At 34.5% G+C, this 15,680-nt stretch overlaps 1 protein-coding gene across 7 annotated transcripts in view; it reads left to right on the top strand.

The window, feature by feature from the left end:
* Positions 1-15,680, top strand: part of LOC111053165 (cerebellar degeneration-related protein 2) — a 255,727-nt gene that overhangs the window by 141,532 nt on the left and 98,515 nt on the right. Inside the window, exon 1 of one of the 7 annotated variants that reach the window (XM_039436962.1) lies at positions 1,377-1,703. The exons of the other annotated variants lie outside the window; for them this stretch is intronic. Coding sequence (XP_039292896.1) covers positions 1,616-1,703 — 88 coding nt within the window. The 5' untranslated portion in view covers positions 1,377-1,615. Of the gene's footprint in view, positions 1-1,376; positions 1,704-15,680 lie in introns of those variants that run through there. 7 annotated transcript variants of the gene reach the window in all.

Raw genomic sequence — 15,680 nt, 5'->3', positions numbered from 1 at the left:
GCCATATTTCATAGCCACGCCCACTATAATTCATGCTCAATTTAACCCAGCTCGCATCTCGCAGTCAAATTTGAGTCATTCAGATCTATCAAGTCGGTCAAGATCATGATAGCATCAATTAAACTCTCATCCTATCATCCACAGGCTGTTGACCTTCTCATAACTCTTCAATGATAAATGATTCAATGAATAGAAGACGTTTGGATTGATATCTGTCTATGATTGACGTTTGAAGTCTATCAGACTAAAATCAGTTGAAACTATATTCTGTCAAAATTCGAGATTCATAATTGATACTTCATTTTCAGTACATTGTTCAAGAGCCTACCTCGGTATGTTTTCCCAGTGATGGATATTCAAGCTTAGATTAAATATTCACAATTTATAGATAGATAATTTATTAGTTTATCATCATATTATATATACTTCATGCCTACTCACTTTACAATAACTGTTCAAACAATCAATCAATCAATATTTCAAGAGCCTATACTGAGATGCTCGTTATAAAGTCAGCATAAAGGTGCGTACAGATATACGCGCCGCGAACATGAGCAATTCTCTTTTAATCAGCTGATGCCAAGCTTTTTATATCTGTATCTTAACGTTTCTGTAAAAATACAGATATAGTCAGCTGATTAAAAGTGAATTGCTCATGTTCGTGGCGCGTATATCTGTACGCACCTTATGATTAACATTAGTTTGCTATCCTTGTCTGTCATTAGATAAAGCAGATAGCTCTATTCTTCTCCGCACTGTTGTCAAATTGTTCATTGACTACAAAGAAATATAATTATAATGAACCACCAGAATATGCAATCTGAATCATGAAAATTTTAGGAGATTTATTTTCTTGGTAAATATTCTATGATATATTTGAGACACAATTGATCATAATTGAAAAAATCAACAATTAATACTAGAACATAAATACCAGGATATCTTGAATCACAGCTCTCTACTATAAAAGGCAGTGGTAAAAGAAAATTGGCAACTCTGTCGACCTATCAGAACCACTAGCTCCATAACGGGAATCTCATAGAAATTCCATCACTGTAGTTAATCAAGAAATAAGACTTCATAGAAGTATCTATATTCGATTTCATTGTGTGTTTAAAGGTGCTTTCAGATATACGCGTCGCGAACATGAGCAATTCACTTTTAATCAGCTGATTATATCTGTATTTTTACAGAAACGGTAAGATACAGATATAAAAAGCTTGGCATCAGCTGATTATATCTGTATTTTTACAGAAACGGTAAGATACAGATATAAAAAGCTTGGCATCAGCTGATTAAAAGTGAATTGCTCATGTTCGCGGTGCGTAAATCTGTACGCACCTTATTTGACACAAATCTTTCAATAGCATCAATAAATTAATGTTCCACGGTAAAGCATAGTACGATAGTGGCGATAACTATCTCCGTAAAATCTTCAGTAAAATTGGTATTTGAGCCAATGTTTTTCAAATAAACAGTACAATTCAGAGTGTTAAGGTAGGTTGAAAAACATTTAAATCACCGTGAAGTGTTGGAAGAGGATTAAGTGATGCCAGGAATTATTGCGAGTGTATTTACAAGTGGTGTTCGAAAAGTGAGGTGATTCTCCACTAGGATGGGATTCTTTGGCAATAGCGAGGATAACGAGGAACCCCTGCTCATGATGTATCAGGATCCGGAGGATGCCCGGTTATTGTTTGAAGGTATTTTAATCTATTCGATTTCTACGTACTTTTCATTCATCAATTATTTTTGTATTGTAGATGATTTAACAAATATATCACTGTGATTTATAATGAAGGGACTAATGAGGCGATATACTCCAATGCAGAAATAGAACCACAATAATGAATATTATTTTATAAATAGCCAAAATCTGTAAAGAATAAATAAAAATATAAATCAGAGTACCCTTTCAAATTATTTTGCCACAACATGTTTCTGCTAGTCATGCCATTTTCAAGTGATTTGAAAATAAATAAATCTTGAATTATTCAAAATAAATCTGTAAAGAATCTATTCAAAATAAGAATCACGCAAACATTTATATCTGGTTGATCTCAAAAATGGTCTCAGGGTGGAATAGAAAATGTGGCAAAAATAATGTCGTCTCATGGAAGATTATACAGTAGCTTCCGATCTGCAATGCAGCAGATTTCCTAAATCGCTGTTTTGCGGAATAAAATCTCAATTATTGTCTGAACACTGTGCAGTATTTACTGTGCAGGACCCAGAAAATGAATTGTTCACCACATTCAGCGTCTTCTTACTCCTTTCTCTCTCTTCTACTCTCACTCACTGTATCCTCTCTGTCTCTATCTCTCTCTCTATCTCATTATCTCTCCTTTCTCTGTCTCTGTCTCTCTCATTCTCTCTCCTCTCTCTCTAGATGAATTAAATAAAAATCAAATATATCTCACTGTCTCCCTCATTTTCTCTCCTCTCTCTCTCTGTGTCTGTCATTCTCTCTCTCTCTCTGTGTCTGTCTTTCTCTGTATCTCATTCTCTCTCATATATCTTTCTCTCTCTCTCACTCCTTGTTCAATTTGAATCTCGTTTGTCTCGATTTTAGTACCAGCTACAGCTTCCAGACGTTTTCAAATTGGAATTTTATTTTGTGCAGTCTGAAGCACTTGCAATGGAAATAAATGGTTATGTTTTGGAACTTCCCTTTCTTAACTTCACCTCGTGAAATACATAATGTTTCAACTCTTTTTCAAACAAAATACTGTGCTGAATACGGTATTCCATTGATATAAATCACTCCATTCTCATTTATTGCAACAATCCTTTAAATAATTCGCATTTTTTATCGAAAAGATTCAGGAAAAAAGATCGTTCAAAGAGTGTTATCATAGAGTAGAGATACCGTTAAACATTTTATTATTTGTCTCTTTACTTGTATCTGATATTCTATACCACGTATACTCATAAAAAAGTAAGTATTAGCCTTAATCTCTCCACTGACTACTATAGTAGAGAGTTGAGTGTAGAGAGAGCCGGCTGCGCCCTAGCTTCGCCCTCCCAGGCTCAAATTAAAGGCTGTAATTCAATTCATGTCTTGCTATTTGATATTTTACCACTATATTAAAACTACTTTTTGAGGTTATATTTCATTTATCCATTGATACATACAATTTATTATCATTCTCAACTATGAAACTGTTCCTCCCAAATTTAGATAGAAATTGTCCAAAAATAGGTTATGTTTACACTTCATGATTCTAGTCCGATTCTGAGTCCAAAATATACATAAACTAGGAATTTAGAATTTAGAAAGGTTGAAAACCAAAAGAAGAATACTTCACTAAATCATCACTGATAACTGATAATTTTTGCCATATTATACCACTGGATAGCTAAGTATTTTGAGGTGAGATGGGTTGATAATGCACGGGAATTCCATAAATTTTTAACAAAGATCTGAAACAATCAAATTGATGGAAATCGACCATTTGATAAATAAGGGGAAGAATTGGCGTATATTCGTACAGGATAGGAAATTCGAATTTATATACAATAATTTACAATAATTTTATTTACAATTTATTTACATCATCACGTCTGAGCTGCTGCACTGATTAACTTGAAATTTTGCATATGGATTCTCAATTTACCGAGGATGGTTAGGGGTCTATTCCAAGTCATTCAAAAATTAATCAAAAGTCTGGGATTTATATAGATTAGAAATGAAAAAATAATCTCATATCCCACGAGAATGTGTTTCAAGACACGAGCAAACGAAAACTATTTGCTTATCTCATAGTGAGAATGAGAACGACTCAAATTCTTGAAAAATGCTTTAGTCATGACCTTTCCAGACCTCGAGCTATCACCAGATAAACTTATTTTTTATCGTAAACGGAAATTCAGCTCGATTAGTTTTTGCCCGTTGGAGAAACACTGCGAAAGATAAAGATGAGCTAGTTAATATTTTCCGTTTCACTCATGATACTGAGTTTGTCATAGGAAAAGATAACAATCAGACCTAGAGCTTGGAGGACAGATATTTATAGATTTTTAATTCGAATTCTTTAATGAAACTCTGTTACGTATTTAGTGTCAACTTATCAGTAAATTTATTACATTTAGAGTATTCACTTGAAATATATAGTAAAATTTCAGTCTCGAGTAGGATCATAATGATATACATTGTAGCTCTTCACTTCAAGTACTTATAGGATAGTACAGTATATTTTTAAAGTTTTCAATAATAATTTCTTGTAATCAATCGACGTTCTTATCAAATAATGCCTGTAAATATTATTGAATTTCAGCACTTCAAGTTTATTTATCAACTCTCACCCAGTCATTAAAATTTAGCTTATTTTCGATCAGTGATCTTCATTCAAACTATAAGGATCCGACACTAACAATTTCGATCAAATGCAATTCAAGATGGATGCTAAAATGGCGAAAATGTTGTCAAAAACAGGGTTTTTCGTGATTTTCTCGGAAACGGCTCCAACGATTTTGATTACAGTTATACCGGAAATAGTCATCGATAAGCTCTATCAACTGCCACAAGTCCCATATCTGTAAAAATTTCAGGAGTTCCGCCCCATCTATGCAAAGTTTGATTTTAGATTCTTGATTATCAAGCTTCAGATACAATTGAAACAAAGAAAATCAAGTGGAGTAGATTGAGCATGAAAATCTCTACAATTAATGTTCAGTAAAATTTTCATCTAAAATTGAAAATAAGCTTTAAATTAGAGAAAATGTGATTATTCAATTGCAAATTATTGTTGATTCTATTAAATCATTCACTATGAACTATGAACACTATGGACTTGAGATGCGCGTGAACACTAGCGTCAGTGATCAATTTTCATAACGGCAAGGAAAGTTGTGTGAGTGCACCAGATTTTTATACTTTATAAAATTCGTTGGATGATTGGCATTACCGTCATTTAAGGTATATTAGTGTATAAGCCAATAAATATTGTAACATACATAAACAAAGTAAAACACTTAATTGACATGGGCTACTTTTAAATCAATGAAAATAAATCATTTGAAATTAAGCATATGTTCGTTTTGTATCAATTAGTAAACATTTATTGAATTTTATTTTATAACCTGACGATGGTGTAATATCACCGAAACTAGTTGTTCAACTATTTTAAAGTTTTTTTAAAAATAAAGGGTGCTATAAGATTTTATTTTGTTTTATAAACAAAGTACTCTAATCTAATCTAATCCCATCTCTCTCTAGGGTTTTGTGACAGAGAGGACCTGGAGTCTTAACTCCACCCTAATAAAGGCAAATAATCGTGTGTGTGTGTGTGTGTGTGTGTGTGTGTGTGGTGTGTGTGTGTGTGTGTTGTGTGTGTGTGTGGTGTGTGTGTGTGTGTGTGTGTGTGTGTGTGTGTGTGTGTGTGTGTGTGTGTGTGTGTGTGTGTGTGGTGTGTGTGTGTGTGTGTGTGTGTGTGTGTGTGTGTGTGTGTGTTGTGGTGTGTGTGTGTGTGTGTGTGTGTGTGTGTGTGTGTGTGTGTGTGTGTGTGTGTGTGGTGTGTGTGTGGTGTGTGTGTGTGTGGTGTGTGTGTGTGTGTGTGTGTGTGTGGTGTGTGTGTGTGTGTGTGTGTGTGGTGGTGTGTGTGTGGTGTGTGTGTGTTGTGTGTGTGTGTGTGTGTGTGTGTGTGTGTGTGTGTGTGTGTGTGTGGTGTGTGTGTGTTGTGTGTGTGTGTGTGTGTGTGTGGTGTGGTGTGTGTGTGTGTGTGTGTGTGTGTGTGTGTGTGTGTGGTGTGTGTGTGGTGTGTGTGTGTGTGTGTGTTGTTGTGTGTGTGTGGTGTGTGTGTGTGTGTGTGTGGTGTGTGTGGTGTGTGTGTGTGTGGTGTGTGTGTGTGTGTGTGTGTGTGTGTGTGGTGTGTGTGTGTGTGTGTGTGTGTGTGTGGTGTGTGTGTGTGTGTGTGTGTGTGTGGTGTGTGTGTGTGTGTGTGGTGTGTGTGTGTGTGTGTGTGTGTGTGTGTGTGTGTGGTGTGTTGTGTGTGGTGTGTGTGTGTGTGTGTGTGTGTTGTGTGTTGTGTGTGTGTGTGTGGTGTGTGTGTGTGTGTGTGTGTGAAAGTGTATTATGTGCGTCTGTGTGCACGATATCTCATCTCCCAATCAACGGAATGACTTGAAATTTGGAACGTAAGGTCCTTACAATATAAGGATCCGACACGAACAATTTCGATCAAATGCGATTCAAGATGGCGGCTAAAATGGCGAAAATGCTGTCAAAAACAGGGTTTTTCGCGATTTTCTTGAAAACGGCTCCAACGATTTTGATTACAGTTATACCGGAAATAGTCATCGATAAGCTCTATCAACTGCCACAAGTCACGTATCTGTAAAAATTTCAGGAGTTCCGCCCCATCTATGCAAAGTTTGATTTTAGATTCTTGATTATCAAGCTTCAGATACAATTTAAACAAAAAATTTCGATTGGAATAGATTGCGCATGAGAATCTCTACAATTAATGTTCAGTAGCATTTTCACCTAAAATTAAAAATAAACTCGAAATTCGAGAAAATGTGATTACCCAATTATCGCAAACTGTTGATTCTATTAAATGATTCACTATGAAGAGATAGCAGACCTCGTGTGTCTCCAGCGTTATTACCCTGTCACCAGCTGGCTCTAATCTTTGAATAGTAGACTTGAGATGCGCGGGAACGGCAAGGAAAGTTGTGTGAGTGCGCCACACCAGATTTTTAAATTAATAGAAAAAAATGAAAATAAATCATATGAAATTAAGCATATGCTCGTTTTGTATCAATTAGTAAACATTTATTGAATTTTATTTTATTTTATAACCTGACGATGGTGTCAGCGAAATATCACCGAAACTAGTTGTTCAACTATTTTAAAGTTTTTTTAAAAATAAAGGGTGCTATAAGATTTAATTTTGTTTTATAAACAAAGTACTCTAATCTAATCTAATCTCTCTCTAGGGTTTTGTGACAGAGAGAACCTAGAGTCTTAACTCCACCGTAATAAAGGCAAATAATCAATCAATCTCTCTCTCTTTGCCTCTCTCTCTCTCTCTGTCCAATTTTTTTTAGTTCCATCTCTCCATACCAAACAGCTGTGTTTTCAATGAACATCTCTACATGCTGAGTTTGCTGAGTGAGACCGGAATGATTAATTTCCTGATGACGCGAACTCTGCCTGCTTTGACTTCCACAGACAGTCGTAAAAACCGAAAATTGTCTGCCATCTGAAGGTCAACATAACCTCAAACCTGTTTACTCTGTGGCTCAGCTGTAATGAACGGGATACAAGAGTGCAGCAATCAATTTCAAGTCATTTCCGAATCCGAAGGTTCTAATTCTAATCTCTAATGTGATTTCAATCGTTTGTGACCTTGAAGATCTAACACACTCTCAACTTGTTAGACAGTGTCGATTTGAAAGTAGCTACTCATTTTTAAATTCAAATTAAAACTGATTTAAAACTTATTCAAAATTAAAATAAACAACATATTATACACCGTGACATGTGTATGAAAGTTGAATGATATAGAACATTATCAGTGAAATGCTTTTCAAACATTAGGAAATAATCATAGGAAATAACGAAATAATAGGAAATAATAATATTTAAATAGAAAATTATTAAATAAATGAATAATAAATAAATAATATTCAAATAATATTTTTTATAATAGGAAATAATCATAATATTTATTATAAATAAATAATAAATAAATATTCATAATTTCAATCATAGGAAATAACGCACGTCCCCTCTTCATGACTAAAGTGAGGTCCACGTTATAATGACAGTGGAGTAAGATAGGAGAACAGCGGGGCCGATTCTCTGCCTTCTGTAGAGGATATTGAAACCCAGATCATAGTGCACTGCATGAACGCCTTACATCATCAGATCTGATATCATAACGCCAATTAGAACAACATATAAGAATGTCTTATTTTCATTCTGAAATCATGAAGAAGTAAATTATTTATATGCGAAGGTGACAACCATACATGAAACATAAAATGTAGACCAATAATCTATAGTGAGGTCCACGTTATAATGGCAGTGTTCGATTAGCAATGGTATTGTTATCCTTGTTTATCATCGAACAAAGCAGATAGCGCTATCTCTTCCTCGCTTTGCTCTGTTGCCAGATCGTCTTTGAACAATGTAGAATCAATCATTAATTAACAAAATATATCATCTTAATCATGAAAGTTTATTGAGAAATATGATTTCTTGCTTGATAAAATATAATTGATTTTTCGACTGAGAATGAACAGTTAATATTACATCAATAAACTTGTATCAGCTACCGTCTATAGAAAGCATTGACAAGACAGAGGATCGGCAACGTTGTTCTCCTATCTTTCTCCACTGCCATTATAACGTATACCTCATTCTAGAAACAAACTGTGAATAAACATATTATATTTTTTGTTCTCTTCTCTAACTGATCAATGATTAAGATCATGAAAGTTTATTGAGAAATATAATTTCTTGCTTGATAAAATATAATTGATTTTTTGACTGAGAATGAACAGTTAATATTACATCAATAAACCTGTATCAGCTACCGTCTATAGAAGGCATTGACAAGACAGAGGATCGGCAACGTTGTTCTCCTATCTTTCTCCACTGCCATTGAATGTGGACCTCACTATAGTTTTTAATTAGTGCCTGAGTTGTGGTATCGTTCAAGTTTTAGCAAACTAGAATCTTCGAAACAAGAGTATCTAAAGTATCTTCTCTTTAGTCTGAAAGTGTGGTCTAGACTGCAGCAGAGAAACTTATACATCGGAAGATTGTTTTATTGTCTGGCTACAGGTTCAGGTGGAGCGAGCAACGACAATCACATCCCTTGCTTTTTCAAAAGACCTTGAAATAAGTGTCAGTTTTCGCTGAAAGAAGAGTCGTCTCTTTTTCAGCTCTCTGTCCAAAACCCATTGAGAGAGACCCTTTTACAACCTGTTCTATTCACTACTCAAACACAATATATAATTCTCCCCCTGTACAGTGGACTATAGTGAGGTCCACGTTATAATGACAGTGGAGAAAGATGGAAGAACATAGGAGAAAAGGTTAGAGGTATCTGCTATGTCCAATGAGATGATAGCAACACCAATAATATATCAAATATAATTATTAATTCTACATTGTTGAAAGACGATCTGGAAACATAGCAAAGCAAGAAAGGGATAGCGCTATCCGCTTTGTTGAATGATAGACAAGGATAGCAACACCAATTTTAATCAAATACTGCCATTAAAACGTGGACCTTACTTTAGTCCCCAGCTCGAATTTCTTGTAGAAAGAGATCGAATCAGTTGAAAGTTTTCAAACGTATTCGTGTGTGATGTTATTTGGGTATTGATGTGATTTTAGGATACTCACAATCTTCAACCAGTAATTATTTATTCAATTCCTTGATTTTGGCACATAAATAGTCCAAAGTGAGGTTGAGTTTAAAATTTCTGTTTTCACCAAAGATTAACACTCAGAGAATACGTATTCGAGATATGACTGATGAATTTTGAATTTCGAAGGGTTGATAAGAGCCGGAAATAATACTAAATAACACTAAATGACACTATTATTATTCATTTCTCACAGATTAGGCTACTAATCATCCGTTGTCTGTTTTAATGTTCACTTTTTCTTATTTTAAATAATTATTATTAAACGAAAATCCCAATTAAATGCTTTAAATCACCCCGAAGACTACTGTTACTGAAAATATTAACAACAGGGTGATTCACAGAATTTAATTGGGATTTTCGTTTAATAATAATTATTCATTAATTAGCATTTGAACAAATGCAACTTTCAATTTATTCCAATCTATTTCCTTATTTTCTCCAAGAATGGAAATTTTCTCGACCTGTGTAATTAATGGTTTCTTTTGAATTGAGCTGTTCGACTTCTTAGAAGATGGATGAATGTAGAATAGAGAATGGATGAAATTCACAACATGAATCTACTCAGAAGAATTTAGAAGATAAGTTATTCTGATTAGTAGGAGATGCATGAATCAATCTCCTCCAGAATAGATTGATTTTGGAGAAAATTTCTAATCTAAACTCTTCACTCCTTCATATCTTCTAGAGTCCTCTACTTTCCATAAGTTCCAAGAGAAGATGCTCTTCATATCTTGTCACTATTCAACCCCACTTAAGAACGTTTGAATAATTTCTTCTCCAAACTCCTTCCAATTTCTCTCCCTTTTGGTAGAGAGTTAGTGGGGAGGATATTTTTAATATTCTTTCCGAAGAATGGACATTGATATGTCCAAAGCTCCGCCAATTTATGTAGATGCATAACAATATGATTATTATCTATAGTTATTATATTACAAATTGCTTTTTCATATCATATACTGTTCAATAATTATTTTCTTAGTCTATATTATGTAAATTCATCTATAATTTTGCTGTATTGTAAGCTATTGTATATAAGTGTATAAGCCAGTATATATTGTAATCTACATAAATAAAGTACTCAATCAATCAATCCCTTAACAATACTAAGGCAACAAAATTCCCTTCCATAGTGCGGTTCTCTTCCCAGCGGAAAAATATGGGAGAAAAACGTTGCCGAACCTCTGTCTTGTGAATGCCTTCTATAGACGGTAGCAGATACAAGTTTATTGCTGTAATATTAACCGTTCATTCTCATTCAAAATAATCAATTATATTTAATCAAGCAATAAATTTTTTTTATAATTTCATAATGAATTTACTTTATGAAGATGAGATATTTTTTAATAATTATCAATTCTACATTGTTAAAAGACGATCTGGCAACAGAGCAAAGCGAGAAAGAGATAACGCTATCCGCTTTGTTGAATGATAGACAAGGATAGTAATACCATTGCTAATCATTATATCGTGAACCTCACTATAATATTGATGAGTGATCCTACTGTATGCAGAAGAAGTGGCTCTTTTTACTTTCCTCGCCCTATTACCATAGGTAAGGAAAGTATCGCTTTCCGAAAAAAATTAAGGTACCCCAATTTCTAAATTTCTATTCGTTTCAAGGTCCCCTGTGTCCAAAAAACTGGTTTTTGGGTATTGGTCTGTATGTGTATGTGTATGTGTGTGTGTGTGTGTGTGTGTGTGTATGAGTGTATGTGCGTCTGTGTACACGATATCTCATCTCCCAATTAACGGAATGACTTGAAATTTGGAACGTAAGGTCCTTACAATATAAGGATCCGACACAAACAATTTCGATAAAATGCGATTCAAAATGGCGGCTAAAATGGCGAAAATGTTGTCAAGAACAGGGTTTTTCGCGATTCTCTCGAAAACGGCTCCAACGATTTTGATTAAAGTTATACCTAGAATAGTCATCGATAAATTCTATCAACTGCCACAAGTCCCATATCTGTAAAAATTTCAGGAGCTCCGCCCCATCTATGCAAAGTTTGATTTTAGATTCTCAATTATTAGGCTTCAGATACAATTCCAACAAAAAAATTTGAGTGGAAAAGATTGAGCATGAGAATCTCTAATGTTAAGTAACATTTCCACCTGAAATTAAAAATAAGCTCGAAATTCGAGAAAATGTGATTATCCAATTGCAAACTGTTGGCAACTGTTGATTCTATTAAATGATTCACTATGAAGAGATAGCAGACCTCGTGTGTCTCCAGCGTTATTGCCCTGCTACCAGCTGGCTCAAATCTTTGAATAGTAGACTTTAGATGCGTGGGAACACTAGCGTCAGGTCATGAATTTTCATAACGGCAAGGAAAGTTGTGTGAGTGCGCCACACCAGATTTTTTATCATGTACATTAATTACATTGCAGTCCAATACTTTCGTTTATAGTTGTTAATGCAATCCTAACTCGAACTAATAAAATATATCTCACTGAATGAAGTTTTAGGTGATTCTTTTTCAAATTCAACCGAGAAATTCCATACACTCTTTTTGACAGAAGTGGTAGCCTACTGATGACTAAGGAACCAGTTGGAACTGGTGGGTGTTCAAGTTGTCAGAACTGCAGTGTAATCCTGTCAATGCTAACTTCTCTCTGCTTCCTCTACATTTTACAGTTTTTTATTATTTCTCCATTCAAACTCAGTCTTCTCTGTCAAGTTTTTGTCGTTTCTCATGACCTTTATTATTTCACACATGAGTCAGTCCATGGTATATCGAGTAGGTAGTTTCCGTAATATCTTTTTATTCTCTCTATCTTTATCCCCCTCTCTCTTACCTATCCCCCTCTACCTTTTGGTAGAGAGTTAGTGGGGAGGATATTTTTAATATTCTTTCCGAAGAATGGACATTGATATGATCAAAGCTCCGCCAATTTATGTAGATGCATAACAATATAATATCTATAGTTATTATATTACAAATCACTTTTTCATATCATATACAGTTCAATAATTATTTTCTTAGTCTATATCATGTAAATTCATCTATAATTTTGCTGTATTGTAAGCTATTGTATATAAGTGCATAAGACAGTATATATTGTAATCTACATAAATAAAGTACTCAATCAATCAATCATTCTCTCTCACTCTCTCTATACTCTCTGAGTATGGTAGATAGAAATTGTTGCAGCATCATCATAGAACTCAACAGTATTCTAATGTGTACTTCATATTATATTTCCTTTTTTTCAGGTGAGTCTACTGATTTTTGGAGAACGGTTCCTGTACTGCATTGATAAATTTCTGTGAGTACTTTACAATCTGTAATTGCTTGATATATCTGTGGCTGCATTGTTATCGCATTTCCTATTACACTACTCATATTATACGTCTTTAAATACACAGGAAATGTGATAACCAAGTGTATGGTATAGCAGTAAATACAGTCTATAGGCACCCGGAGTATTTGATCATCTGGTTTCTGATCAGGAGTTTACTGAACCGTTTACTAAAAGGGGATAGTAATAGTACTCTGATAATATATAGTAATGAGAAATAATATTAAGTAATGGATAATAATATTTTACTAGTGTTAAATGGAGTGATCCGTGGTCTAGTGGATAGAGTGCTTGCGTAGCAGCATAGAGATCCCGGGTTCGAACCCTCTCATTACCATAAGTTTTTTAACCAGATCACTCCCGTGTTATCGGATGGGCACGTTAAACTGTCGGTTCCGGCTGAAGTATGACAGTCGTGAGGCCCATTGACGGCTTAAATTATATATTCAGGCGGTGGGACCTTCCCGAAAGGGACTCCCCACCAACAAAAGCCATACGAATTTACTTTTTTACTAGTGTTAAATGATCTTGGTTTTTGGTGCCTATGCCTATAAGCCGGGTTTTTCTGCATCAACGAAGTTCTTTCTGTAATTCAAATTGCAATACCTGTAATCCAGTAGTGACAAGGGAATGTCATAAAATAAAATCATTCCCTTAAACAAATGAAAATGTCATTGGATATGAAAATTTAATTGTCAAATGCAACTGAATAAAACCATTAAAATCTCTTAAACACATCAATTTTACTCTCTCAATCTCAAACTCTCTAGCCCAGTTGCACAGAAGCCTGTTAATTTTAATCATGATTGAATCCAAGAGAATCAGAGAAGGTTTTTCCGAGAAGATAGCTTCTCTGAATGGTTCTCGAAGGTTTAAATCACGGTTAAAATTCAACAGGCTTCTGCGAAACCGAGCCTCAGTGATGATATTAATAGATCAGAGAATTTTTTTGGGAAGATAGCTTATCTGATTGGTTCCCGTTGAATTCAATCATGATTAAAATTTAACAGACTTTTGTGTAATCGGGTGACAATCTTACAAAATCAATAGAAAATATTTCAAGTTGGAATGGAAATTTGTGAACCAGATTTATTTTTGAGTATGAAGTTTCTGATGCTATGAAATCTTTCATTGAACCTGATCAATAATACTGCCGTAGTAATAAATATTCAGTCCTACAGTACAAGATATTTCACCTTGAATATACAGGGAGTGTCGTATCACCTCGATAACGTGGAACATTGCCAAAAACCTGCCCACCTATATATTACTCTTCACAGCTCACATATATATACATTTCATCAACCGTTATCTTTCAATCAGAATGAAATATCGATTTACTACATCTGCAATACTTTATCAATGATGTGTATTGATCATTTATTGATTAATTCTGCCTTCTTATGCTCCTTGAAGCGAGGAACTCGATCTGCAAGCGGATTAGCAAAATTCTCTCTCGTTCAGGAGATATGACCACTTGAATTTATTGAGAAACGCAAATTGGTCAGTAGACTGAATTATTTATCTCATTTTTTCGAGAGAAACTCTATCACTGTACCACAAATAGTTATGAATATAGATAAAACAAATTTCAAGATTGTATAGGAATACAATATATTTAGGGTATAATCCATTCTATGGTTCTATCAATAGTTATATTGTACCAATTCTACCAATATAGTTATACCAATCTATTGGTTCAAACTTGGAATGAAACACATTATTTTTGTTCATTTATTTATAATAGATAATGCGATTATAATACTTTAATCTTCAAGGATGCGATTTAATACTTCAAGGGTTGCTCGTTGGAGTAAGTGATAACGCGCCGGTCTAACAAACTAGAGATCCCGAGTTCGAATCTCGACCGGGGCAACAATCACATAGATACGGCCAACCCGTCTTTTGGAGGAGACGATAAGTCGTCGGTTTCGACTACCCAATAAGTAGTCGTCATCCCTCTCACTCATAACCCACGCACAAGCCTATGAGCTTATGTGGGCATCACCCTCAGTAATATTATTATTATTATTCGTAGTTCAGCGTTTAACTTGTAAGGTGCAAATCATGAGTCTCTGACAAACTAATCATTAAATTTTCTTCATATTATTTGTCAATAGAATAGTATCGATTTTAGAGCAGGTGACGTTCGATTGTCAATAGAATAGTATCGATTTTAGAGCAGGTGACGTTCGATTGTCAATAGAATAGTATCGATTTTAGAGCAGGTGACATTCGATTAGGTTTTCCCCCCACGTTTCTACACCTCATTTAGATATTGAAACAGAAGCCATGTTTTGTTTTGTGTGGGAAACCCTATTGGACGAAAGACAGGTGCAATAAATTTGATACTTCATTTCCTTTCTCAGTTAACTTCTCTCCAATTTAAAATAATTGGAAGTTTGACAACAAGGGGAAATTTTATTCATTTATCTTTGTTCAATCATAAATCATTATTGTTATCTTTGAATATTTCTGTCAATTTCAAGTTAATTGCCATAGTGATGTCCACGTTATAATGGCAGCAGAGAAAGATAGAAGAACAACGTTGCCTATACTCTGCCTTGTATAGACTGTAGCTGTTACAGGTTTAATGATGTAATATTGAATATTGTGTTGTTTTTGTGTAGTCGATTGTCAGAATCTAGAGTTAGTTTAGGGTATATTATCGAATTGAAAACCATATGTAGTGAGGTCCACGTTATAATGGCAGTGTGGTTATTAGCAATTGTATTGCTATCCTTGTCTACCATTCAACAAAGCGGATAGCGCTATCTCTCGCTTTGCTTTGTTGCCAGATCGTCTCTTAACAATGTAGAATTAATAATTAATTAACAAAATATTGAATCTTGTTCATGAGAATACATTACGAAATCACTGAAAAATATAATTTGTTGCTTAATAAAATAAAATTGATTATTTTAAACGAGAATGAACAGTTAATGTTTCATCAATGAACCTGTATCAGCTACCGTCCACAGAAGGCA

The sequence above is a fragment of the Nilaparvata lugens genome, chromosome 10 (assembly GCF_014356525.2).
Source record: "Nilaparvata lugens isolate BPH chromosome 10, ASM1435652v1, whole genome shotgun sequence".
Classification (NCBI taxonomy): Eukaryota; Metazoa; Arthropoda; class Insecta; order Hemiptera; family Delphacidae; genus Nilaparvata; species Nilaparvata lugens.
The sequence above is the reverse complement of the archived record's forward strand: the minus strand, read 5'-3'. Positions and strand labels throughout refer to the sequence as shown.